Source organism: Nicotiana tomentosiformis, chromosome 7 (assembly GCF_000390325.3).
Source record: "Nicotiana tomentosiformis chromosome 7, ASM39032v3, whole genome shotgun sequence".
Classification (NCBI taxonomy): Eukaryota; Viridiplantae; Streptophyta; class Magnoliopsida; order Solanales; family Solanaceae; genus Nicotiana; species Nicotiana tomentosiformis.
Window position 1 is genome coordinate 31,923,332 of NC_090818.1, and position 26,919 is coordinate 31,950,250.

Consider the following 26,919-nt stretch of genomic DNA (forward strand, 5'->3'; position numbering starts at 1 on the left):
CACTGTTGTCCTTAGCCCCACGGTGGGCGCCAAACTGTTTACCCGAAAAATCAGATAACGTTAAATTTGTGTATGGTTCTAAGGATATGCGATACAATTTGATACAAATAATATAGAGAAATAGAAATATGAGTATTCTTGGCTATGAGAATGGGAATAGTGAGCAAAAGAATGAATAAGGTAAAAATAAACAAGCATTAGGAGATATATTTCAATATGAGAAGTGATCTTTTATTTTACAGTGTATTCTCTGTGTCCCCTGCTTACAAGGATCCCCTCCCCCCTTTATAATAGAGGGATCCTACTTCATTTATAATAAAATATAGCATATAGTGGAGGACGCATGATGATTTGTCTCTTCCTCGATTCCCGCCAAGATTCTCTCTCTTAGTGTGGTTGTAACGGCTCTTGTCTGTGAGCTCGGCACTGGCTCGGGCTCGTTATTGGGTCGAACCCTCGGTCTTGGCTTGAGTTCGACCTCTAGGGTAGGCGTAGCGCATTTCTGACCTCGAAGCAATGCCTTGCGGACCGATCTCCTCGATCAGCCTTCAGACTCGAGGCTCGTTTGTACTGCCTTCGGAACTCATCCCAAAATCCCACTCTGGTTGCTTACCATTCATACAGTGATCGTTGTGATCTGTTAGGCCGGAGTTTATATATAAAGCCAAGAATCTTCCGATGGACATCCTGCCGTAATACTCTACTACCTTATTTTAGTCACTTGCATTACATTATTGCCTACATATGCGGAGAAAGTATTAGAAAAAAAACGTTATTACCAGTATTTAATGATGGCTTTATTCCTTAGAGAATGGAAAAGATGCACACGTTGTCCCCGAACTTCTTGACTTTTCGTGAAAATCATGATCCATGCTCTCTCCATGCAAAGTCATATTTTACTGCGTAGATTTTTTTTATGTTATGTTATATATAATATATGCCCTTTATAATAGTATTTTATTATATCATTCAAAAAATATCGGAATAAATATCGGTATTATAGAGAGGTAATTTGACTGTAGTTGTAATTACAGTTGTTCTCGCTGATTTCTTTATGGAAAACATTGACGGATTTTATATTTGGAATTAAATAGGTTTTAAGAGGGATACCAACGATTATACATATATATTAATTTGTATTCATGTGTGTGTTACTGTGAAATTCGAGTTAATTTTATTTTGGGTCAAATTTAATTTTATTTTGGGCCAAAGATAACGTTAAGCTAACTAGAAAATATTACTATCATTGCTCACTAGAGTATCATTAAGGATACTCTCATTACCAAGTCTATTCAAATTATTACACACAGTAGACGGAATCCAGAGCTAATATTAAGATACCGTGTGTCTTTGTATCACGAGAACCAGAAACTTGAGCAACTTGCTTGAATATTCAAACCCCTTAATTAGCTTTAATTTCTTTCTTTTGTTCTCGTTTTTCTTGTCGACTTTCATTTATTTATACGCACGTTTGAACTTCATCCTAATAATTAATATTGTTAGCTGCCATGGATCTGAAGTTTGAGCTCGAGGAAGAAGACATGCAAGAGAAGGCAACACTCAGAGGATGAGAGAAAACAGAATTTGTTATTGAGAAGAAAATGATACAATCGTCTATTTGTATATGAGTGTACTGTGTATTTATAAAGCTACAATATAACTACCTTCTAACACTGTACTAACTAACTTACTTCTAGCTACAGTCTGCAGTTACATTTCTAACTATGGTTAACTTATCAGCTTGCTTCATTAACTTCAGTCAACATTCCCCCTCAAACTGATGGTTGATATACATTCTTTACTCCTAACTTGTTCAGTAAATGATCATGTTGAAACTTCCCCAAGCTCTTTGTCAGTAAATCTGCTAGTTGATCTTTAGTATGTACACACTCTGTCTTCAACAGTCCTTGACATATTTTCTCCCTAACAAAATGACAATCAATGTCTATATGTTTGGTCCTTTCATAGAAGATAAGATTAACAGCTATTTGTATAGTAGCCTTGCTATCGCATATCAGACTTATAGGCTGCTGAATTCTAACTCCAAGTTCCTTGAACAGCCCTACCATCCAAGTGACTTACGTTGCACATGAAGCCATACTTCTGAACTCAGCCTCAGCTGAACTTCTGGACATAGTCACTTGTTTCTTTGCCTTCCAAGACACCACTGCATTTCCAAATTTGACCAAATACCCAATAATTGATCTCCTTGACTCTATACAAGATCCCCAATCAGAATCACAGTAGGCAGCCAGCTTGTTTGTACTTTCTGCAGGCATAAGTAACCCCAAGCCTGGTGCTTCTTTGATATATCTCACTACTCTAAGAGCAGCTTTCATGTGTGACACCTTGGGACAGTGCATTTACTGACTTAAGACCTGAACTGCAAAGGCAATATCAGGTCTTGTCATGGTGAGATACAGCAGCCTTCCCACAAGTCTCTGGTAGCAACTAGGATTCTTGAGTTCCTGATCACCTTCTTGTTTGCAATTCTGAAAGCATTTGTCATACTCTACAGATGTGAGTTTCTTATTCAACTCTAATGGTGCACCAGAAGGCTTTGCTCCACCCAAGCCTGCTTCAGATATCAACTCTAGTGCATACTTTCTTTGACACATAAGGATTCCTTTCTTTGATCTAGCAAATTCAATTCCCAGAAAGAATTCCAGCTCCCCTAAGTCCTTCATCTTGAACTTCTTCTGCAATTCTATTCTGGTGTCACAAAGTAACTTATCATTGTTCCCTGTGATCATCAGGGTCAACCACATACACAAGGATGATAACTATGTCACTATTGGATCCTCTGATGAACAATGAATAATCATAGTGACTATGTTTAAACACCATCTGCAGGAGTACCTCTGTTAACTTCATATTCCACTGCCTTTGGTGCTTGTTTATGTAACGACCCAACTGGTCGTTTTGAGAGTAATAGCTTTGATCCCCTATTTACTGCTTTTCGTATCTATTCCTGCTATTGTGACATGCCGGGAGGTTTCGTTTTGTTTTTTTGGAGTGTTTTGGGACACTTAGTCCCTAAATGGAGGTTTAAATCTTAGGATTTAGACCGTAATTGGAACTATATTAAGACGACTCCAGAATAGAATTTCGTCAGTTCCATTAGCCCTGTTAGGTGATTTTGGGCTTAGGAGCGTGTACGGATTGTGTTTTGGAAGTTTGTAGCTCAAATAGGCTTGAAATGGCTAAAATAGGAATTTAAGTTTGGAAGTTTGTACGAGGAGTTGACTTTTTGATATCGGGGTCGGAATGTAGTTCTGAAACTTTTCATATCTTCGTTATGCCATTTATGACTTGTGTATAAAATTTGAGATCAGTCGGACTTGATTTGATAGGTTTTGACATCGAATGTAGAAGTTGGAAATTCTTAAGTTTCATTAAGCTTGAATTGGGGTGTGAATTGTGATTGTAGTGTTGTTTGATGTGATTTGAGGTTTCAAATAAGTTCGTATGATGTTTTAGGACTTGGTGTTTTTGGTTGAGGTCCCGAGGGCCTCGTGTGAGTTTCGGATGGTTAACGGATCAAAAGTTGAACTTAAACAGTTGTTGCAAAAGCTGTTGCAATTTTCTTTTGCTGGAAATGCAGAAATCGAGCCAAGGATCAAAGCCCGGAAATCGAGCTCAGAAAATCGAGCCCAGGATCGAAGCCCAAAAATCGAGCCCAAGGTCGATGGCCAGGATCAAGAGCCACGATCGAAGGCTCAGGATCGAGGGCCACGATCGAAGGCTCAGAATCGAGGGCCATGATTGAAGTTCATAATTGAGGGCCATGATCAAAGGTCAGAATCGAGGTCCATGATCGAAGCCACGATCGAGGTCCATGATCGAAGGCTCAGAATCGAGGGCCATGATCGAAGGCTCAAAATCGAGGGCCATGATCGAAGGCCAGAATTGAGGGCCATGATCGAAGGCCAGGATCGAGGGCCATGATCAAGGGCCACGATCGAAGGCTCAGAATAGAAGCCATGATCGAGGGACATGATCGAAGCCATGATCGAGGGCCAGGATCGACGGCTGCCTGGGCAGAATTATAAAACAGGGGACTTTGTCCCATTTGCCATTTTGACATATTGGAGCTTGAGGAGAGGGGATTTTTGATAGATTTTCAAGGAAAAATATTGGGGTAAGTGATTCTAATTCGTATTTGGTCAATATACACGAATATATCATTGTTTTCACCATTTAATTAATGTTTTGAGATGAAAATTTAGAAAAAAATTAAAAATCTCATAGAAATGATTTTTTGAGATTTCGGTGTCGATTCGGAGTCGGATTTGAATAAAACTTGTATGGTTGGACTCGTAATTGAATGAGTTATCGAATTTTGTAAGTTTCGACGAATTTCGAAACGTAGGCCCCACGGGTGATTTTTGAGTTAATTTTGGATTTTTATTGGAAAATATAGTATTTTCTTATGAAATTGATTCCTATAATTTTTGTTGACTGTATCGAATTATTTTGGCTAGATTCGAGCCATTCAGATTTGGATATTCATGGAAAAAGCATTCTTACCGATTGATTGAGTTTGGTTCGAGATAAGTGGCTTGCCTAACTTTGTGTGGGGGAATTCCCTGTAGGATTTGTACTGTTTTTGATATATAAGTGTTGTGTACGTGAGGTGACGAGTACGTACACGGGTTAATTGGGTAAAAAAACAATTTTTCTACTAAGTAATAACTTGATTTCCTTCTTATTTGAGTTCCAACAGCATGTGTGGTATCCGGCTAGACTAGAATAGCATGCCTACTTGCCTTAACTGTTCACTTGAACTACGTGCAGCATATTTAGTGAATTTACCTGTCTTTCCTTAATTGGTACTTAGGTTGAACTGTAGAATTTCATGTCGTAACTATCGAATTCTATTGTTTGGCTGCATATTTACTTTGGGACTACAGAACGGTATTCCGGGAGATCCCCTTGTACTGCATATTTACTTTGGAACTAAGGAACGGTATTCCGGGAGATCCCCATGTACTGCATATTTACTTTGGGACTACGGAACAGTATTCCGGAAGATTCTCATGTACAGCATATTTACTTTGGGACTACGGAACGGTATTCCGAGAGATTTCCTTGTACTGCATATTTACTTTGGGACTACGGAACGGTATTCCGGGAGATCCCCCTGTTTTGCACATTTACGTTGGGATTACGAGACTGTATCTCGGGAAATCTCCTGTTGTTATCTCTATGTACTGAGCTGTTGTCTTCTATGATTTCATTCTTATTAAATTTCAGTCTTTATTTTACTGTGGTATTTCATTCTATCTTGTGTTATTATATATATACCAGTAGGGCCCTGACCTGACCTCGTCACTACTCGATCGAGGTTAGGCTTTCCACTTAATGGGTACCAATTGTGGTGTACTCATGCTACTCTTCTGCACATGTTTTTTGTGTACAGATCCAGGTACTCCTTATCAGCCGCACTATCAGTGAGTCGGGATAGCTTTGGAGACTTCAAGGTATATTTGCCACGTCCGTAGACCTCGGAGTCCCCTTCTACTCTTCTCCATGTCCATTATCTTCTGTATTTTCTTTTGATAGACTCTGATGTATAGAAACACTAGATTTTCTTCCTGTAGTTTGTGATTTACGAATGTTCCAGGTTTTGGGAATGTTGTGTAGTATATTGAGGAGTTGGTTATTGTACATGCCAAGTGGTATGGTACTCAGTTATAGTGTTATTGCTACAGTTAGTTGTTAAATTTATGTTTTCATTTCATTTACTCCGCAAAATGCTAGGCTTACCTAGTCATAGAGACTAGGTGCCGTCATGACGTCATACGGAGGGGAAATTGGGATGTGACAAGTTGGTATTAGAGCTCTAGGTTCATAGGTGTCATGAGTCACAAGCCGGTTTATTAGAGTCCCGCGGATCGGTACGGAGACGTCTGTACTTATCTTCAGGAGGCTATGGAACTATTAGGAAAATTTCACTACTTTGATTCCTTGTCGTGCGAAAATTGTTGACTTCAAAAATTCTAAACTTTTGTATTCTATTCTCTCACAGATGGTGAGGATACGTACAAGCGGATCTAATGTCCAGGCACCCGCGCCCCCTGCTAGAGCCGCGAGAGGCCAGGCCGTGGTAGAGGCTGAGGACGTTCACGTGGTACAGCCAGGGCACCCGCACGAGCTACTACAGAGAAACCCCAGTAGCTCCAGCTGGAGGGCAGACACGTGAGGTACCTATTTTTGCACTAGCACTCCGGGAGACTCTAACCCAGTTTCTAAGTATGTTCAGCACCTTAGCTCAGGCTGGATTGATCCCACTTGCTCCTGCCACATCTCAGGCCGGGAGAGGAGCACAAACTCCCGTCGCCGGTACTCCAAAGTAGTGGGTTCAGGTCGACCAGGTTCCAGAGATTGTACCAATGCAGCCAGTAGCTCCAGGCCAGCCCGAGGTTAGGGCAACATCTTCTGAGGTGGAGCAGCTCAGACTTGAGAGGCACAAGAAGTACCACCCACCTACCTTCAGCAGATTGGCTACAGATGATGCTCAGGGTTTTCCGGAGGAGCGTCATCGTATTCTCCGTACTATGGGCATAGCGGAGACGAGCGGGATTTCTTTTACTACATTCTAGCTTAGAGAAGCAGCCTATCAGTAGTGGCATGCTTATGAGCTAAGTAGTCCGGATGAGGTAGTTTCACTTACATGGACTCAGTTCTCGGACATGTTTTTGAGAGAGTATGTCCCTCAGAGCCTCAAGGACTCATGACGCGCGAAGTTTGAGTAATTGCGCCAGGGATACATGATTGTGTCAGAGTATGCAGTCTATTTCAGTGATTTGGCCCGACATGCACCGGCCTTGGTTGCCACAGTTCGATAGAGGGTTCGATGGTTTATTGAGGGACTCCACCCCAGTATCCGGATTAGTATGGCCAGGGAGTTGGAGATGGATATTTCTTATCAGCAGGTTGTGAGTATTGCTAGGAGAATGGAGGGCATGCTTGCCCAGGATAGAGAGGAGAGGGAGACCAAGAGGTCTCGAGAGACTGGTTCTTATTCTGGTGCTGGTGCCCCAACATCTTGCCATGGTAGGGGTTATGTGAGTCGCCCCGTTCATTCAGCTCTTCCAGCCGCCAGTGGTGTCCCAACCCCTTCTAGGCCCCAGGAGCCTTATTATGCACCGCCAGTATCTAGTGTGCCTCCTACATGGGGTGTTCCTAGCGGCCAGTCCAGCAGATCTAGCCAGAGCCAGTCACAGCAGCCACGCCTTTCCAGAGCTTGTTTTGAGTGTGGCGACACTCGCCATATGGTAAGGGATTGCCCCAGATTTAGGAGGGGTACACCTCCACAGGCTTCTAAGCCACAGGGTGCTCCACCGGGTCCTCAGGCTATGATTACCGCACCAGCTGCCACCCCACCTGTTCAGCCAGCCCGAGGTGGAGGTCGGGGAGGTCGAGGTCGCCGTAGAGGGGGAGGCCAAGCCAGATATTATACCCTTCCTACTCGTACAGAGGCATTCACTTCTGATTCTGTCATTACAGGTATTGTTCCAATCTTTCATAGAGATGCGTCGGTATTATTTGACCAGGCTCTAAATATTCCTATGTGTCCTCTTATTTTGCCCCGTATTTGGGCGTATCGCGGGATTCTTTGAGTTCCCCTATTTATGTGTCTACTCTTATGGGAGATTCTCTTATTGTGGACCGCGTGTATCGGTCGTGTTTGATTGCTCTAAGTGGTTTTGAGACCAGAGCCGACTTATTATTGCTCAGCATGGTAGATTTTGATGTTATCTTGGGCATGGACTGGTTGTCGTGCCATTATGCTATTCTTGATTGTCACTCTAAGACCGTGACACTGGTTATGACAGGTTTTCCACGATTAAAGTGGAGAGGTACCTTAGAGTATACTCCCAGCAAAGATATTTCATTTCTTAAAGCTCAACGAATGGTTGAGAAGGGGTGTGACGTGTATCTAGCTTATGTGAGAGATATCAGTATTGATACCCCTACAGTTGAGTTAGTTCCAGTAGTGAGAGACCTTCCAGATGTGTTTCCAGCTGATCTTCCGGACATGCCACCTGACAGAAATATTAATTTTGGCATTGATTTGTTGTTGTGCACTCAGCCCATCTATATTCCTCCATATCGTATGGCTCCTTCTGAATTGAAGGAGTTGAAGGAGCAGTTACAGGAGTTGCTTGATAAGGGCTTCATTCGGCCCAGAGTGTCACCTTGGGGTGCTCTTGTCTTATTTGTGAAGAAGAAGGATGGTTCTATGCGGATGTGTATTGATTACCGCCAGTTGAACAAAGTCACAGTGAAGAACCAGTATCCTTTGCCTCGTATTGATGACCTATTTGATCAGTTATAGGGTGCCATAGTGTTTTCCAAGATTGACTTGCTTTCAAGTTATCATCAGTTGAAGATTCGGGATCCAGATATCCCAAAGACTGCTTTCAGGACTCGGTATGGTCACTATGAGTTTTTTGTTACGTCTTTTGTGCTGACCAATACCCCCGCAACTTTTATGCACTTGATGCACAGTGTGTTCCGGCCTTATCTTGACTCATTCGTCATTGTGTTTATTGATGACATTCTGGTGTACTCCCGTACTCGGGAGGATCATGAGCAGCACCTGAGGACTGCGCTTCAGACTTTAAGGGAAAAGAAGTTATATGCAAAAATTTTAAAGTGTGAGTTTTGGCTAAACTCAGTGGCATTCTTGGGTCATATAGTATCTAGTGAGGGGATCAAGGTAGACCCAAAGAAGAGTGACGCAGTGCAGAGTTGGCCCAGACCGTCCTCAGCTACAGAGATCCGGAGTTTTCTTGGTTTGGCGGGGTATTACCGTCGATTGTAGAGGGTTTCTCTTCTATTGATGCACCTATGTCCAAATTGACCCATAAGGGTGCTCCGTTCAGGTGGGCCGAGGAATATGAGGAGAGCTTCCAAAAGCTCAAGACAGCTTTGACTACAGCCCAGTATTAGTGTTGCCTATAGGTTCAGGGTCTTATACTGTATATTGTGATACATCGCGGATTGGTCTCGGTGCGGTGTTGATGCAGGACGATAGGGTGATTGCCTATGCGTCCAGACAGTTGAAGGTGCATGAAAAGAACTATCTTGTCCACGACCTGGAATTAGCAGCTATTGTTCATGCCTTGAAGATTTGGCGGTATTATTTGTACGGTGTTCCTTGTGAGATTTACACTGATCACCGGAGTTTGCAGCATCTGTTCAAGCAGAAGGATCTTAATTTGCGTCAGAGGAGGTGGTTGGAGCTGCTTAAGGATTATGATATCATAATTTTGTACCACCCTGGGAAGGCCAATGTGGTGGCCGATGCTTTGAGTCGTCGGGCAGAGAGTTTGGGGAGTTTAGCATATCTACCAGCAGCAGAGAGGCCATTGGCGTTAGATGTTCAGGCCTTAGCCAGCCAGTTTGTGAGATTGGATATTTTCTGAGCCGAGTCGAGTATTGGCGTATGTGGTCTCTCGGTCTTCTCTTTATGATCGTATCAGGGAGCGTCAGTATGATGACCCCATCTGCTCGTCCTTCAGGACAGGGTTCGGTGAGGTAATGCTAGAGATGTTACTATTGGTGATGACGGTGTGCTGAGGATGCATGGCCTGATATGTGTGCCCAATGTAGATAGTTTGCATGAGTTGATTCTCCAGAAGGCTCACATCTCGCGGTACTCCATTCATCCGGGTGCCGCAAAGATGTATCAAGACTTGAGACAGCACTACTGGTGGAGGAGAATGAGGAAAGACATAGTGAAGTATGTTGCTCGGTGCCTAAATTTCCAGCAAGTGAAGTATGAGAATCAGCGGCCTGGTGGATTGCTTCAGAAGTTAGAGATTCCGGAGTGGAAATGGGAGCGAATCACTATGTATTTCGTTGTTGGGTTCCCACGGACTCAACGGAGGTTTGATGCAGTTTGGGTGATTGTGTATAGGCTGACCAAATTGGCTCATTTCATTCTTGTGATGACTACCTACTCTTCCGAGCAGTTGGCTCGAATTTACATTTGCGAGATCGGCAGGCTTCATGGCGTACCGGTATTTATCATCTCTGATCGGGGTACGCAGTTTACATCACGGTTCTGGAGGGCTGTACAGCAGGAACTGGGTACTCGGGTTGAGTTGAGCATAGCATTTCACCCTAAGACGGATGGACAATCCGAGCGCACTATTCAGATACTGGAGGATATGCTCCGCGCTTGTGTGTTAGATTTTGGGGGGGCTTGGGACCAGTTCTTGCCACTTGCGGAGTTTGCCTACAACAACAGCTACCAGTCGAGCATTCAGATGGCTTCATATAAGGCCTTGTATGGTAGGCAGTGCCGGTCTCCAGTGGATTGGTTTGAACCGGGCGAGGCTAGGCTATTGGGTACAGACTTGGTTCAGATGCCTTGGAGAAGGTTAAGGTGATTCAGGATAGACTTCGCACAGCCCAGTCCAGACAGAAGATCTATACGGACCGGAAGGTTCGCGATGTTGCATCCATGGTTGGTGAGCTGGTCTTGGGGGGCGTTTTGCCTATGAAAGGTGTTATGAGGTTCGGGAAGAAGGGAAATTTGAGCCCTAGGTATATTGGGCCTTTTGAGATTCTTGAGAGAGTTGGGGAGGTGGCTTACAGACTTGAACTACCACCTAGTCTCTCTGCAGTTCATCTAGTGTTCCATGTTTCCATGCTCCGGAAGTATCACGGCGATCTGTCTCATGTTAGACTTCAGTTCAGTTCAGTTGGACAATAATCTATCTTATGTTGAGGAACCAGTGGCTATTTTGGACAGGCAGGTTCGAAAACTAAGGTCAAAGGACATTGCTTCCGTGAAGGTTCAGTGGAGAGGTCATCCGGTCGAGGAGACGACTTGGGAGACCGAGCAGGATATGCGCAGCCGTTATCCTCATATTTTTACCACTTCAGGTATGTCTCCATGCTCGTTCAAGGACGAACGATTATTTTAAGAGGGGGAGGATGTAACGACCCGACCGGTCATTTTGAGAGTAATAACCTCGATCCCCTATTTACTTCTTCTCCCATATCTATTCATGTTATTGTGACTTGCCGGGAGGTTTCGTTTTGATTTTTTTTGGAGTGTTTTGGGACACTTAGTTCCTAAATGAAAGTTTAAACCTTAGGATTTGGACCGTAGTCAAAACTGTGTGAAGACAACTCCGGAATGGAATTATGTCAGTTTCGTTAGATCCGTTAGGTAATTTTGGGCTTAGGGGCGTATCCGGATTCTGTTTTGGAGGTTTGTAGCTCAAATAGGCTTGAAATGGATAAAATAGGAATTTAAGTTTGGAAGTTTGACCGAGGAGTTAACTTTTTGATATCGAGGTCAGAATCCAGTTCCGAAAATTTTCATAACTCTGTTATGTCATTTATGACTTGTGTGCAAATTTTGAGGTCAATCGGACTTGATTTGATAGGTTTCGACATCGAATGTAGAAGTTGGAAATTCTTAAGTTTCATTAAGCTTGAATTGGGGTGTGAATTGTGATTTTAGCGTTATTTGATGTGATTTGAGGTTTCAAATAAGTTCGTATAATGTTTTAGGACTTGTTGATATTTTTGGTTGAGGTCTTGAGGGCCTCGGGTGTGTTTCCGATGGTTAACGGATCAAAAGTTGGACTTAAACAGTTGCTGCAAATGCTGCTGCAATTTTCTTCTGCTGGAAATGCAGAAATCAAACCAAGGATCGAAGCCCGGAAATCAAGCCCAGAAAATCGAGGCCAGGATCGAAGCCCAAAAATCGAGCCCAAGGTCGATGGCCAGGATTGAAGCCAGGATCAAGGCTCAGGATCGAGGGCCACGATCGAAGGCTCAGGATCGAGGGCCATGATCGAAGGCTCGGGCTCGAGGGCCATGATCGAAGGCTCGGGCTCGAGGGCCATGATCGAAGGCTCAGAATCGAGGTCCATGATCGAAGGCCAGAATCAAGGGCCATGATCGAAGGCCATGATCGAGGACCATGATCGAAGCCATGATCGAGGACCATGATCGAAGGCTCAGGATCGAGGGCCATGATCGAAGGCCAGAATCGAGGGCCATGATCGAAGGCCAGGATCGAGGGCCATGATCGAAGCCATGATCTAGGGCCATGATCGAAGCCATGATCGAGGGCCAGGATCGAGGGCCATGATCGAAGTCATGATCAAGGGCCATGATCGAAGCCATGATCGAGGGCCAGGATCGAGGCAGGACCGACGTGAGATGGAACGAATATACACAATTTGATCAATATACACGAATATATCATTGTTTTCACCATTTAATTAGTGTTTTGAGACGGAAATTTGAAAAAATTTTAGAAATCTCATAGAAACAAATTTTTGAGATTTCGGTGTCGATTCGGAGTCGGATTTGAGTGAAAATGGTATGGTTGGACTCATAATTGAATGGGTTATCGGATTTTATGAGTTTCGTCGGATTCCGGGACGTGAGCCCCACGGGTGATTTTTAAGTTAATTTCGGGTTTTTATTAAAAAATGTAGTATTTTCTTATGAAATTGATTCCTATAATTTTTGTTGACTGTATCGAATTATTTTGGCTAGATTCGAGCCATTCAGATTCGGATATTCGTGGAAAAAGCATTCTTACTGATTGATTGAGCTTGGTTCGAGATAAGTGGCTTACCTAACTTTGTCGGGGAGAACTCCCTATAGGATTTTTACTGTTTTTGATATACGAGCATTGTGTACGTAAGGTGACGAGTACGTACACGGGCTAATTGGGTAAAAAATGATTTTTCTACTAAGTAATAACCTAATTTCCTTTTTATTTGAGTTCCAACAGCATGTGTGGTATCCGGCTAGACTAGAATAGCATGCCTACTTGTCTTAACTGTTTACTTGAACTACGTGCAGCATGTTTAGTGAATTTACCTGTCTTTCCTTAACTGGTACTTAGGCTGAACTATAGAATTCTGTGTCGTAACTATCTAATTCTATTGTTTGGATGTATATTTACTTTGGGACTACGGAACGGTATTCCGGGAGATCCTCCTGTACTGCATATTTACTTTGGGACTACGGAACGGTATTCCGGGAGATCCCCATGAACTGCATATTTACTTTGGGACTACGGAACGGTATTCCGGGAGATCCCCATGTACTGCATATTTACTTTGGGACTACGGAACGATATTCTGGGAGATCCCCCTGTTCTGCACATTTATGTTGGGATTACGAGACTGTATCTCGGGAAATCTCCTGTTGTTATCTCTATGTACTGAGCTGTTGTCTTCTATGATTTTATTCTTGTTAAATTTAAGTCGTTTATTTTACTGCGGTATTTCATTCTATCTTGTGTTATTATATATATACCAGTAGGGCCCTGACCTGACCTCATCACTACTCGACCGAGGTTAGGCTTGGCACTTACTGGGTACCGATTGTGGTGTACCCATGCTACTCTTCTGCACATATTTTTCATGTGCAGATCTAGGTACTCCTTATCAGCCGCACTATCAGTGAGTCGGGACAACTTTGGAGACTTCAAGGTATATCTGCCGCGTCCGCAGACCTTGGAATCCCCTTCTACTCTTCCCTATGTCCATTATCTTCTGTATTTTCTTTTGATAGACTCTGATGTATAGAAACACTAAATTTTCTTCCTGTAGTTTGTGATTCATGAATGTTCCTGGTTTTGGGAATGATGTGTAGTATATTGAGGAGTAGGTTATTGTACATGCCAAGTGGCATGGTACTCTGTTATAGTGTTATTGCTACAGTTAGTTGTTAAATTTATGTTTTAATTTTATTTATTCCGCAAAATGTTAGGCTTACCTAGTCATAAAGACTAGGTGCCGTCACGACGTCATACGGAGGGGAAATTGGGACATGGCAGTTTAAGACCATATAAGTACTTGTGGAGTTTGCATACCTTCTTAGTCTTCCCTTGTCTGGCAAACCCTTGTGGAATATGCATGTAGACCTCTTCAACCAATTCACCTTTAAGGAATGCGTTATGAACATCCATCTGGTAAATCATCCAGTACCGAGAGGCAACAAGAGCTACAATGGACCTAACTGTTACCATCTTGGCTACAGGGAAGAAGGTTTCACTGTAGTCTAGCCCTTCCTTTTGACTGTATCCTTTGGCTATAAGTCTGGCCTTGTATCTTTCAACCTCTCCTGAGGCCTTGTACTCGATTTTGAAGATTCATTTGCATCCTATTGGTGTTTTACCAGGGGCAAATCAACTATGCTTCGGGTTTTGTTTTCCTCTAAGGCTGCAATCTCCAGCTTCATAGCTTCTACCCACTGAGGATTAGTGGCTGCCTCACTAAAGGACTGAGGCTCAAAACAGGTTGAATAAGCTGATATGATCTGACTGTATGAGAGAGTAATGTGAGAATAACTCACATAAGCTGAGATAGGATAAGAGAACCTAGTAGTTTTTGATTGCACCACATAAGGGTGTCAAGTGAGCCGGTCCAAACAGTCCCGGTCCCGGTCCCGATCCCGATCCCGGGCCAGTCCCAAATTAAACGGGCCAAACGGTCCCGGACTAAACGGTCTTTTTGTAGGGACCGGCCCGGGACCGGGACCGGGCTAAACGGTCCCGGCTCGCGGGCTAAATGGGCTAAGTGAGCCCAACATAATTTTTTTTTAAATATTAAATAGATATTAGAGACAAAAGGATGTTAAAAAAAAATCTAAGTCAGTGCTTTATATATATATATATATATATATATATAAAGAGAGAGAGAGAGAGAGAGAGAGAGAGAGAGAGAGAGCTTATATATTATACATTTAATATATATATATATAAGTTATATTCGATATACTATATATACATCTTATATATATATATATATATATATATATATATATATATATATATATATATATATATACTATACTATACTATAAGTATATAAGATGTATATATAGCTTATCGAATATAGCTTATATATATATATATATATACACACACACACACTATACTATACTCTATGTACATCTTATATAGCTTATATACTATATACTTAGTATATATATACTTTTTAGTAGTAACATGAAAGGACCAAAGTATGGTACGTTTTAGCTGGTATAAATATGGAATGATAGAAGATCAAGTTTTAGCTCAACTCAGATTACAGTTTCAACTAATTTCCCACTCTTAGATATATTTTTTTCTTTATCGGCTAGCTACACCAGTAGCATAGCTAAATATAATGTCACTTAAAATCACAGCAGAGAATTTGGCAGCTGGTGACCCCATTAGTCGTATTATATATAGTATAATACGATAAAGAGGATATAATACGGCTATATCATATTATACTATATATAATACGGCTAATAGGGTCACCAGCTGCCAAATTCTCTGCTGTGATTTTAAGCGACATTATATTTAGCTATGCTACTGGTATAGCTAGCCGATAAAGAGGATAATATATCTAAGAGTGGGAAATTAGTTGAAACTGTAATCTTAGTTGAGCTAAAACTTGATCTTCTATCGTTCCATATTTATACTAGCTAAAAAGTATCATACTTTGGTCCTTTCATGTTACTACTAAAAAGTATATATATATATATATATTTGTATCCAATTACTTTAGTCGGTCGGTAACTTATTTTAAAATACTATATTCTCCAATTGTGTGACTTAATATAGCACTACATCTTATATATATACACACACACACACTAAGTGTATAGTATATAAGCTATATAAGATGTACATATAGTATAGTATTGTAACGACCCGCCTTGTTATTTTGAATATTTACGCTCCTTCCAACTATTTGAAATAAATAGCTTCATATGATGTATTATGACGATGTATATATAGTATAGTATAGTATAGTGTATATATATATATATAAAAGCTATATATATATATTGAATATAGCTTGTATATTATACACTTAGTAACAATAAAGTAAGCAATAGTAGCAATTATAGAAGAAAATTAGAGAGAGATTGTGATAGATTGATCATTTTGTAAGAAAAATAAAAGAATGAGGGGGTATTTATAGTTGAAAATAGGGAACAAATGTAATTATAAAAAGTTTGGGGTTAAAACAAAGTTGGGGGTTAAATGGCTATTTTATAAATAGCCAACGGCTATTTTTGATAGCCCAACAGCTATTTTTGACAGCCTAATGGCTATATTTTAAAAAAAAATAATTTTTTTTTTAAATATAGCTGTTGGGATCGTTTGGCCCGCTAAGGGGCTGGTCTGGTCCCGGTCCCTGGCGGGCCCAAAGCATAGGACCGGCCCACGAGACCGGCCCAGGCCCACTAAAATCGGGCCTAACGGTCCTGGCCCATTTGGCCCGCCGGTCCCGGGCCTGGACCGGCCCACTTGCCAACCTTAGCACCACATAACCTTGCATCCATAAGGGAGGCTTACATGGCCTGGAGGATTTTCTGACCTGATCAGGCATAACACCAGGTGAGTTAACTATTGCAACAGGTTCTGCAGCATCAACAGCTTCGGTAGAATCAAGGTGAGCCTCCGCATGAGTATCAACAGGTGTTGTATTATCTAGAAGGTCACCTGCAAGATTTGTAGGACTTGTAGAATAGTCTGGTGTGTGATGAGGAGCACCAACAAGAGAATGAGGAGGCTCCCCCTAAGGTGTAACATCAGCCTCATGTGGAGGAACATCAGCACCAGGAGAAGAATCTGTGGCACATAATCTAGGATTTGCACTGATTGGTAAGAGCAGATCCAGTATAGGAAAGATAGTGTCACCAGGAGATAACATATGCTTGAAAGGAAAGATTTCTTCCTGAAAAACAACATTTTTGTTAACAAATAGAGACTTAGAATTCAAGTCATATAGAACATAACCCTTTTGAGATGAAGTATAGCCCAGGAAGATAGCAGGAATGGCTCTTGGTGAAAACTTGTCAAACATTTTGGGACAAACTGCATAACATACACAACCAAAGACCTTTAAGTGTTGTAGTAAAGGAGGATGCAAGTAAAGCAACTCAAATGGTGATTTTTACTCAAGTGTTCTAGAGGGCAACCTGTTGATGAGGTAGACTGCAGTGGTAGCATATTCACCCCAAAACCTTAGAGGAACAGCAGCCTGGAACCTGAGAGACCTGGCCATGTCTAAGATAGTTTTGTGCTTCCTCTCAACAATTTCATTTTGTTGAGGGGTGTAGACACATGTACTCTGATGAAAGATACCAAGACTGGAGAATAACTGTTTAAACTCATTACTTAAAAACTCACTACTATTATTAGTCCTTAAGACTTTTATTGAAATTGAAAACATGTTCTTTATTTGAGTTAGAAAGTCTCTTAGCACAACTATAACTTCTGACTTGAAGTTGAGCAGAAAAATCTAAGTGTATCTGGTATAGTCATCAACTACTGTGAAAAAATACCTCTTGCCACTATGAGAGAGAACTCTATATAGCCCAGATGTCACAATGAACTAAGTCAAATGCATATTGAGACACTGATGTACTTAAAGGAAAAGGCAATCTAGACTGTTTAGCAACTAGGCATACAGGATAGTGATGAATTATTGTCTTTAAGGTACTAAGAGCATCTAACTTCCTTATTACATCAATAGGAGCATGTCCTAATCTCCTATGCCATATTACTTCAGAATTAAGTAAGTTGGTTGTGTTAGCACACTTATTTTTTGGTGTTACTGCAGAATACTGTGATGATCCTCCTTGAAGTATGTACAAATCATGCTCATCCTTACCAATCCCCTTCACCTGACCACTGTAGAGATCCTGAAAAATGCAGAAGTCAGGTAAGAATGCAACCATGCATTGAAATTTTTTGGTGAGTTAAGACAATGAGAGCAAGTTGTATTTAAAGTCTGGAATGTATAGCACATTAGAGATATTGTTATTTCTAAGCACTGAGGAGGTTCCTTTATGTGATACAGATACTACATTCCTAGTAGGTAATTGAACAGTGCATCTCTCTGAACTGGGGATTGCTTGACAAGAGGTAAGAGCATCAAGTTGTGAAGCCATATGATTTGAAGCTCATATGTCTATAATCCAATTATGCTTGAGATAATTGGACATTAGAGTAATTAGAGTACCTGCAGCAGCTAACTTGGTAGATGATTCTGGCCCCTCTTTATTCCCTTTGGACAGCATCTGAAGAATTTGTTGGTACTGCTCTTTGGTGAAGAAAGGAAGAACATGAGTATTATTGGGAGTAGTTTGTGTAAATTGTGGCATGTGAGCATGCTGGAATTGTTGCATCCCTAGTTGAGTTCCATAAGTGACTTGTTGAGTGCCTGCTTCTGCAGTATTTGGAAACATTAGACTACTCACACTGTTTGCATACACTCCAGAACAGTGCCCCTTTTTCTTTCCTTTGAAGTCTGATGGATAGCTGTGAAGTTTGTAGCAATTCTCCTTTGTGTGCCCCTTATAATAGCAGTATTCACATTGAACTCGATTCTTCCTATATTGGAAGTTTCCACCTGCATTTGTTGGGCCCTTATTACTATAGAATACAGCTCCTTCTATGCCTTCAGTGGTTTGAGTGGTCTGAGTGAAATTAGCTAGACTCATTTGACTCTCTTAATCAATCGGTAGAGAGTAGGCTTTGTTATTACTAGGAATTGGAGACATTATCATGATTTGACTCCTTGATTGTGAGTAGGAGTCATTCAATCCTATCAGAAACTGAAGTAGCCTATAATACTCAAAGTGTTAGGATATTTTTTAAACTCGGGACATGGACAGCTAGGAAAGGGCATTAACGCATCAAATTCATCCTAGAGATCTCTCAATTTGGAGAAGTAGTCAGCAATAGACATGGTACTTTGAATAAGGGTATGAATCTCTCTATGTAGGAACAGAACCCTAGATCCATTTACTTTGTCGAATCTCTCCTTTAAGTCCTCCCAAACCTTGTGAGTATTAGAAGCATACACTATACTACTAAGTAAATCTGGCCTTAATGCATTCATTATCCATGAGAGAACTACAACATTAACTTTCTCCCATTGATCATGAAGTTGAGGTTCAAACTTAGACTTAGGAAATCGACCATCTACAAAACCTAACTTGCTCTTCCCTAACAAACCAATCCTCATAGACCTACTCCATAGCGCATAGTTATCTGAACCAGTGAGTTGAAGAGAAATTAGAGTACTACCTGGAGTATCTATTAGTTGAAGAAAGAGTGGGTGATTGTGGTCAATTGATGGAGATACAGTTGCGCCGGTAGCAGAATTACATTACCAGAGGTTGTAGTTGCTAGAAATGAAGTTTCAGCTAACATTTCTTCTCCAACCGCCATTTTCAGCTGCTTCTCAAGAGTAAACCCTAGTCTTTCAGCTACACGCTTTAATTGGACAATTTACCACAAAATTGTGAAATTGAGGTAACGAGAGTAAGGACTAGTTCGAGAGCTCCCTTCGATCTACTCCGGTGGCTCTGATACCATGTTAGCTGCCATGGATCTGAAGGTTGAGCTCGAGGAAGAAGACATGCAAGAGAAGGCAACACTCAGAGGATGAGAGAAAACTGAATCTGTTATTGAGAAGAAAATGATACAACCGTCTATTTGTACATGAGTGTAATGTGTATTTGTAAAGCTACAGTATAACTACCTTCTAATACTGTACTAACTAATTTACTTCTAACTACAATCTACAGTTATATTTCTAACTATGGGTAACTTATTAGCTTAATATCACAAAGCTAATTAGCTAAAGTTGCGCAGTTCCGATCTGGATGCATTGAGCACATGTGGAACTAGCAAGGACATATATAACTAATGCGATATTGTATAAAGAAAGAAAACAAGCACTGCCTGCAAGAAAAAGAAATATTATAGACTTATAGTATAAAGATTGGACTGGTGTAGATTGGAGCAACAAAAAAAAGTTGTTTCCATATGACCTATAAGTCACATGTTCGAGCCGTGGAAGTAGCCATTAATATTTGTATTATGGTAGGCTGTCAATATCACACCCCTTAGGGTGCGACCCTTCCTTAGACCTTGCCGCAATGAAGGCTAGTTTGTGCACTGGATTGCCCCTTTTTTTTTTCTTTTTTTTTTCTTTTTTTTTTTAAAGATGGAACTGGTGAAGATATAGCTGTAAACTCTACTCGTGATGAGTGATTTCCGAGGTATTCAAACAAATAATTAACGATATAATGAGGAAAAGACGCTTTTTCTTTATTAAACGTTTTCATGGATCGGAGCTAGTAACCAAACCATGTAAAAACAAAATCAAGTAACGAAACAAGCCAGGCCGTTGTCCCATGGTACTTTGGATTTTAGGTGTGTGAATCGCAATTCGCAAGTCTTCCGCAAAAACTCAAAAAACAAGTTTCCATACCCAAAAGCTCCAAAATCTCAAACAAATAAACTTTAAAGGCACAATCTTTGTCAGCATCAAGAGGGTTAACAACGTTGTCAAACTTACTAAAGCTGCCATGTATATGGCTGACAAAAGACTTGTGAGGTTGGACTTTGTGATCATTTGAAGTCTTAGCATGAATCACGATTAATTTAAAGAGTGAAAATTAGTACCAAGCAATTAGTCAGAGACGGATATTATAATTTTAAGAAATACAAACGGGATCTGAATAGGCTAATGTAGCTAACTAATGAACTCGCGGAACCAATAAATGTGGCTTTTCATATTTTGGGACCAGATCCTATAGCTTTTGCCCCGTGATAAACGTATTGATGTCGAATAAAACCAATCTCCAAGGATCCCAGCTCAAACCTTAGCTATTTATAAAACCATATATGCCTATTTGGGTAATGGAAACAAATTGGCATACGACGTCTTACAATTATTACGAGACAACACATTGATTACCATTACTTAACTCAACAAATTCCCAATAATTCGTTCGGAAACCGGCATATGGCTTCAACACTAGCGGCACAAAATTGAAACCCATTTAACATAACAAATACTCCTAACAATTAATTTATGAATAAGCCAAAAGATGAAGTAAGTGCGCGCGTTTTTAAGGAATAGTAGTACTATAGTAAGCTTTTCACTTTAAATTGTGGCACTGTTGAAGTTCATTGAAAGGGCAAAGATTTGCCATTTGCGCAATCTGTAGGATTGAGTGTCCCAGAACCGTAAGGACAAATGCTGCAGAGCGTGCAAAAGTATACAATCAGCTACATGTGCCAACTCTCTCTCAATCATTGTGAATCAAAGATATTTGTGGATATAAGTTAAAGAAAATTTCTGCCAGCTGCGACTTGATTGATTATCCAAAAGAGGGGACCGCAATGAGAATAACATACTCCAGCTTCACTTGTACAAAAGACCTTTTCTTTAATCTATAACAAGGACATATAGTGTAGTAGCAAGTAGTTTCCTCAGTATGTACAGTGGGAAAAAACGTATGTATTGATGTGTTCTATAAGGCAGAAAATAGACTTCTTGATGAAATCATTTTTGCCTACCTTGAATTAATTTAATATTTGCTTTTGCCAAGAAATGTTTCTACTATTCATGGACGAAAGTTATCTCAAGTCACCAAAGCATTTTACTAGATATCTTTATTCTTTTACCTCACACCAACAATAATACCAAGTAACCGTACCCTTAAACAAATAGGACGAAATTGATCACTAATGTTTTCTGCCCTAATCGGAATTTAATCTTGAGACCTTATGGTTCTCCGGACACTTCACTAACCACTAAGTCATACTCATCACCTATTCTTATACCTAATATTAATCAACAAAACATTTTTTATGAAAATACTCTACATGAAGAACACTACATTAGGGAAGTAGAAAAAATTCTAGTAGTAAATTGTAAGAGGCATGCCAATGTAAATATATACTCAAGAGAAAACCCACAAAAGAGACAATAATGATGATCAAAATGTATTTTAGAAAGGACAACACATAATCCTCAAAACATATATCTGTACATCAACAATCTCTCTCTATTCTCTCTATCTCTCTCTACTAGTATTATGACACAGCAACAACTCCTCACAAATTTTGATGCAGCTAGCTGCCAAGAGAAGCACTGAAATAAGAGCCAATGCTTCAAATACCAAGTGGGCCGACCTATCATAAATTCAATTACCGTCTGTCATTCAGAGGAATCTTTTCCAGAAACCAACTTCGAAAATCCTTCATTGGGTTACTGAAAAGCTTTTAAATATCAATGTGGGGTTGGTGTTTAAGGGGGTGTGGGGTTAAGATGCAATTATACATTCCACTTAAGAGTCATGTGCCTTTGTGTCAGAGTTCCTATCCAAGAAGTTCCTATCCAAGAATTGTATCAGATGTACTGCTATCTGCTCTCCCCACCTTGCTTTCCACATCAGCTGAGCTGCAACAACTCTCCTTTACTGATTCTATTTCCATGCTCGCTGTTCTACTTCTTCTGTTTCTTCGGTCCTGTTACAATCATCAACCATGGATTTGGAAATATTCATATAGCCGACCCCAATTAAAACGAGCTTAAAAGAGTGACAGGCGGTGAAGATTCGTATAGTCGATGCTTGAATTTGAGTTATAGTTGTATTTTATATGAAAAATGTTCATATGCCTAGTGATTCAAACGAAAAGATAAAATTTGGACATAGTGCAGAGTGAAAAGATATAACTGCAACCTTATTTGAGGTTATGTCAGCAGTTCACATGGACCAAAATCAAGAGTGGTACTATTCACCACAGAAAAGCAACAGTCCCGCATTATCCAATATTCCTTTTCATTTGGCTAAGAAACTGTACACTGCTCTTTTGTGGATGTGCAAAGCTAGAGCAGGCTTAAAGCATTGTCTTACTAACAAATATTTGGAATACTATTTGTAACTTGAAAACATTCTAAAGGGTTTGGTTGATAATTGATAGCTCAGGTTCTTTGAAAGGAAGCTTTAGTTGTAGCCAAAATAAAGAAAGACAAAAAGATCATATGGAGTGGAGATATGAAAGTCAAAAATGGAGTATACCTCGCGATAAGGAAGTTCTTCAGTTTCAAGCATTCGAACTACTTGGCTCATTCTGGGTCGCTTTTCTGAGTCCGGATCAACACATCTCAGTGCGACCAGAAGCGCCCGTTTTAAAGCACGAGTACCAGGCCTAACTTCAAGGTTAGGATCCACAACTTCCTCGGCCCTTCTATTTCCGACCATCATTTTGAGCCATTCAACAAGATTAACCTGCCAAAGGTGAACCACACAAATACCTGTTAGTAAATGCAAGAAGCAACAGCAACCAGGAGAAAAAGGGAGTACGTAACCCTGGGTTCTCTATTAGTGTAGTTAGTAAAGATATTTAATGCGTCGCATCCCTCTCTCTCAGTACCTCAGTAGCGGGACGGCTGTAGTCCACAGGATCTCTACCAGTGACTGCTTCTAGCACTAGAACACCAAAACTGTAAATATCGCTCTTCTCATTTAACATTCCAGTATTAGCATATTCTGGAGCCACATAGCTGAAATTCAAGTGAGAAACAAATTTGAGTATCTAATTGTGGAAACAACTCAACAAATGCAAAGGTAGACGGAGTAGGAGTAAAACATCTTCAACTAGAGAATTCATACCCAAATGTACCCATGACTCTGGTGGTTATGTGGCTCTCTCCTGAGTCCAAGAGTTTTGCCAACCCAAAATCAGAGACCTTAGCATTGAACTCGTCATCAATCAAGATATTACTAGACTTTATGTCTCGGTGGACTACTTTAGGTTCTATGGCTTCATGCAAGTAAGCAAGCCTGCAAATAAAACAAATTCCACATTAAGGTGTGCAGTATAATTTGCCGATTCTCATTTTCACTGATAATAGAAATAAGAGAAAGCTATTAAGAAGAGCCAGAAAAGCGAAGGGTTATAACTATTACTAACAAGCAACTACTACCTTTTAGGAACTAAAAATACATAAACGATTGAGGCAATGGCTTGGAGTAAAATAAGTTAGAAGAGTTTGCAGCAGTAATAGATTTATTAAGGAAAATGGAATGCCATGTGAAATAATTGGAGAAAAGATTATACTGTGTAGCAGATTCTAATAATGAGACTTACGCTTTTGCAGTACCAAGGAGAACCTTCATACGGGCTTCCCATGTAAGAGTACCGTATTGTCTCATAGCGCCATGCAGCCACTGCTCCAAGTTTCCATTATTGACGTACTCGTAAACCAGCATCCTTTGTAGCCAAAACAAAGTAAATGATAAGGAATAGCATAATTAAGCTGAAATCATGGTGGTAGACATTTTGAAATAAAGAGTCATAGCACAGAAAACTTTAACATACTTAAAGAAATTCCACGGTTTTATCTGGAAATACCTGTGAACACCTTCAATGCAATAACCAAGAAGACGCACTAGATTCTTGTGTCTAACATGACCAATTGCTTCTACTTCAACGCGAAATTCTTTCTCCGCTTGGCCGCTGTGGAGCAATTCATATATTGTTAGATCGTAAATAATATTCACTCATGGAGATGAATGTACAGAACCTGTAGAATTATTTCAAAGCCATACTCACAGATTATTTAGGAGCTTCTTCACAGCTACTTCTGTCCCATTGATCAATCTGCCCTTATAAACTACACCATATCCACCTTCACCAAGCACATTCTCTGCAGAGAAACGACTTGTTGCAAGTTCAAGATCTCTAAGTGTGAACCAGTGGCCCCACCCGAGCTGTGAGATCTCTGGCAAGCCAATCAAAGGAGAAGGCATTGCAATTCCATAGGATGGTTGTTTCCTCACTGTCCCTGAACTCCCCTCTTCCCCTGACTGCGAACTAAAAGCCCTTTCGTTATGATATATTGAACTGCATTGGCTGATATTATCAGCATCACTTGATTTGCTTCTACCCAAATGGACTAGCATCTTTTCCGATGTTGTTTCATTTGATTTATCATTAATAGTCAGAAATAAGCTTTGAGGATGATCGTGGACATTTGCAGCGCCAACTCTGTCAACCTTTATATCCTTGGAAACATTGGGTATTTGGCAATGTGAATACCCGTCCAGAGTTCTCCTAGATTTCCTCCTACACGTTACCCATATTGACAACATACAGAGTATCCCGACGATAAATACACCAACACATAAGCCCATTACAACCCATAGTTTGAGACCCAAAAATGATGTCTTCTTAGACAATTCACTGTTTAAGTCCCCAGAAGACATTTCCACAAATTCTGCTTTATCCTCCAAATTCCAGAGTCAGATTTACTCCATTGCCTCCTGTATCCCACTAACAATTTAGGTCACTGTGAAGAGGAGTTACATCACTCACACATATCAACATTTCTACAATTTGTGGCTTTGTTTTACTTTTTTTAAGACTTTACTGAAACAAAGTAGTTGGTAGTGTCTAAATTAATTACATTTCCAAGTACAATTAGTTAAAGATAAGACATTGACAGGGCAACTAAATTGGTGGCAGCTGACATCAAGATACAACTATCCACAAAAGCGCATACAAGTAATTAGATTAAGAACAGTGACTGATGAGAATAAAACATTTCCCCTTCCTGATTGAAATAAATCAAGAATTCAGGTAAAAATCACTAATTTAAAACAAGTTTAAATCTTTTCAAAATGGGCATAAATTAAAGGAAAGAATGACTTAATACTGAAGTAAGAGAATGAAACCAGATGTAAATCCAATAAAGTTGTTACCTTTACACAAAGTGATCTATAGAAACCAGAGTTAATTAACTCCCTTGATCTTCTTCTTTGAGAAGCAAAGGAAGTGCCTCTTTTTGAACCAACAGAGACTCAAAACGCATAGATATGCCAATGCAGAAGTGAAAACTAAAGAACCCCACAAAAGCCAAGAGAAAACTAAAGGGTGTTTGGCTGAAGTGGACCAAAGGGAATAAACTGCTGTTCTAACAAGGCCAGACAAAAATCTAATCTTTGTAAGGCCAAATGCAGAGAGAGAAAGAAAAAAAAAGATTTATTTTAATGGTGGGAAAAAAATGGGTTGGTGGGTAATGTGAATGTGTAAGCAATAGGGACCTCAGAAAGCTGTAAAGGTGGAAGCTTGGTTTGCAATGGAGAAAATCTATGCTAGAGAGAGAGAGAGAGAGAGAGAGAGAGAGAAAGAAAGAGGTGAGGTTCTTGATTTGGGGTGGGTGGTGTTGAGAGAGAGAAGAGAAAAGAGAACAGTAAAGGAAAAGCAAAATATATGAGAGAAATGCATTTATGGTTGGATGGCAAAAGAATTTATGAAAAAAGTGAAAACCCCAACAAAAACAAAAACAAAAAAAGTGGAAAAGAAAACATATGAATGTGAAGGAGAGAAGATGAGGGGGCTTTTTCTTTTGGGGAAGAGAGTCAACTCAATCTAAGCTTAATGTAATGACAAGTTTGATTTGACTATATTGCCCCTTAGCCTAAAACCAGTTCTCTTTATTTTGTCATTAATGATACATACACATAGAATTGACCTCTTCTCTTCACAGCTGATGCTATGAAAAAAACAGGTTTTTTAGGCAAAAATGACCTGACCCTATGAACACCTCACTAAAATTGACTACTTTACACCCAAAACATGGCTGGCAATCACTGTACTTAAGCAACCTACATAAGCTACTACTACTGCCTACTGGTGTCTGACAACTACAGTTTTGATTTTTTTTCAAGAAATTTTTTGAGGTCACTTTTAGGTTATAACTCATGATTTTGTAATTGTGTACGACATGTTAATTTTATGTATGTCATCTTAAGTAATACAGCAAAGGTACGAAATACTTGACATGATTCATGAGCTAAATTGACCAACTTTTTGTTTTATTTAAGGTGTTGTTATTGTTAAGAGTCCCACAGTAACAAATTAATTAGTAGTACTTGTTTTGATAATTTAAAATTTTCATAACAGTCGAGACACGTGTAATCGTGCATGTGTGTCTAGTAAAAAGAAAAGACGATAACTGTATAGATGACGCAAACATAATTTTCTACTTCATTTCAACATTAGAAACCATGTCTCAAAAATTTGAAAAGGAAAAAAATGATATCTTT

The 26,919-nt window shown here is 40.2% G+C and overlaps 3 protein-coding genes across 4 annotated transcripts; all 3 read right to left on the bottom strand.

Annotated features, from left to right (window-relative positions):
• Nucleotides 1-1,772: 1,772 nt before the first annotated feature.
• Nucleotides 1,773-2,339, bottom strand: LOC138895437 (secreted RxLR effector protein 161-like). Its single transcript, XM_070180124.1, has 2 exons — nucleotides 2,083-2,339; nucleotides 1,773-1,959 (listed from the first exon to the last, which is right to left on the bottom strand). Exons 1-2 carry the CDS (start codon nucleotides 2,337-2,339, stop codon nucleotides 1,773-1,775), a joined length of 444 nt encoding a protein of 147 aa, XP_070036225.1.
• A 16,371-nt stretch (nucleotides 2,340-18,710) lies between these two features.
• LOC138895438 (uncharacterized) lies at nucleotides 18,711-19,237 on the bottom strand. The gene is made up of 2 exons (XM_070180125.1): nucleotides 19,180-19,237; nucleotides 18,711-19,057 (listed from the first exon to the last, which is right to left on the bottom strand). Exons 1-2 carry the CDS (start codon nucleotides 19,235-19,237, stop codon nucleotides 18,711-18,713), a joined length of 405 nt encoding a protein of 134 aa, XP_070036226.1.
• A 2,536-nt stretch (nucleotides 19,238-21,773) lies between these two features.
• LOC104108407 (probable receptor-like protein kinase At2g42960) lies at nucleotides 21,774-26,038 on the bottom strand. 2 transcript variants are annotated; one of them, XM_009617428.4, is made up of 8 exons: nucleotides 25,573-26,038; nucleotides 24,425-25,134; nucleotides 24,224-24,328; nucleotides 23,960-24,082; nucleotides 23,482-23,652; nucleotides 23,243-23,372; nucleotides 22,888-23,097; nucleotides 21,774-22,333 (listed from the first exon to the last, which is right to left on the bottom strand). In XM_009617428.4, exons 2-8 carry the CDS (start codon nucleotides 25,075-25,077, stop codon nucleotides 22,199-22,201), a joined length of 1,527 nt encoding a protein of 508 aa, XP_009615723.1. In that variant the 5' UTR covers nucleotides 25,078-25,134; nucleotides 25,573-26,038; the 3' UTR covers nucleotides 21,774-22,198. The 2 variants fall into 2 exon arrangements, with proteins under 2 accessions (XP_009615723.1, XP_033515109.1); XM_033659218.2 differs by having other exon boundaries at nucleotides 24,425-25,160; nucleotides 25,573-25,706.
• Nucleotides 26,039-26,919: the final 881 nt, after the last annotated feature.

What these genes read in the sequence shown, in the direction of transcription:
- LOC138895437 (XM_070180124.1), bottom strand. Translation starts at nt 2,339, where the DNA reads ATGAAAGCTGCTCTTAGAGTAGTGAGATATATCAAAGAAGCACCAGGC. An exon ending in AGTATGGCTTCATGTGCAAC is followed by an intron (nt 1,960 to 2,082) that starts GTAAGTCACTTG and finishes CTTCTATGAAAG; the next exon opens with GACCAAACATATAGACATTG.
- LOC138895438 (XM_070180125.1), bottom strand. Translation starts at nt 19,237, where the DNA reads ATGGCGGTTGGAGAAGAAATGTTAGCTGAAACTTCATTTCTAGCAACT. An exon ending in TCTAGCAACTACAACCTCTG is followed by an intron (nt 19,058 to 19,179) that starts GTAATGTAATTC and finishes TCACTGGTTCAG; the next exon opens with ATAACTATGCGCTATGGAGT.
- LOC104108407 (XM_009617428.4), bottom strand. Translation starts at nt 25,077, where the DNA reads ATGTCTTCTGGGGACTTAAACAGTGAATTGTCTAAGAAGACATCATTT. An exon ending in CTCCTTGGTACTGCAAAAGC is followed by an intron (nt 23,653 to 23,959) that starts GTAAGTCTCATT and finishes TTTTATTTGCAG; the next exon opens with GCTTGCTTACTTGCATGAAG. An exon ending in AGAGTCATGGGTACATTTGG is followed by an intron (nt 23,373 to 23,481) that starts GTATGAATTCTC and finishes CTTGAATTTCAG; the next exon opens with CTATGTGGCTCCAGAATATG.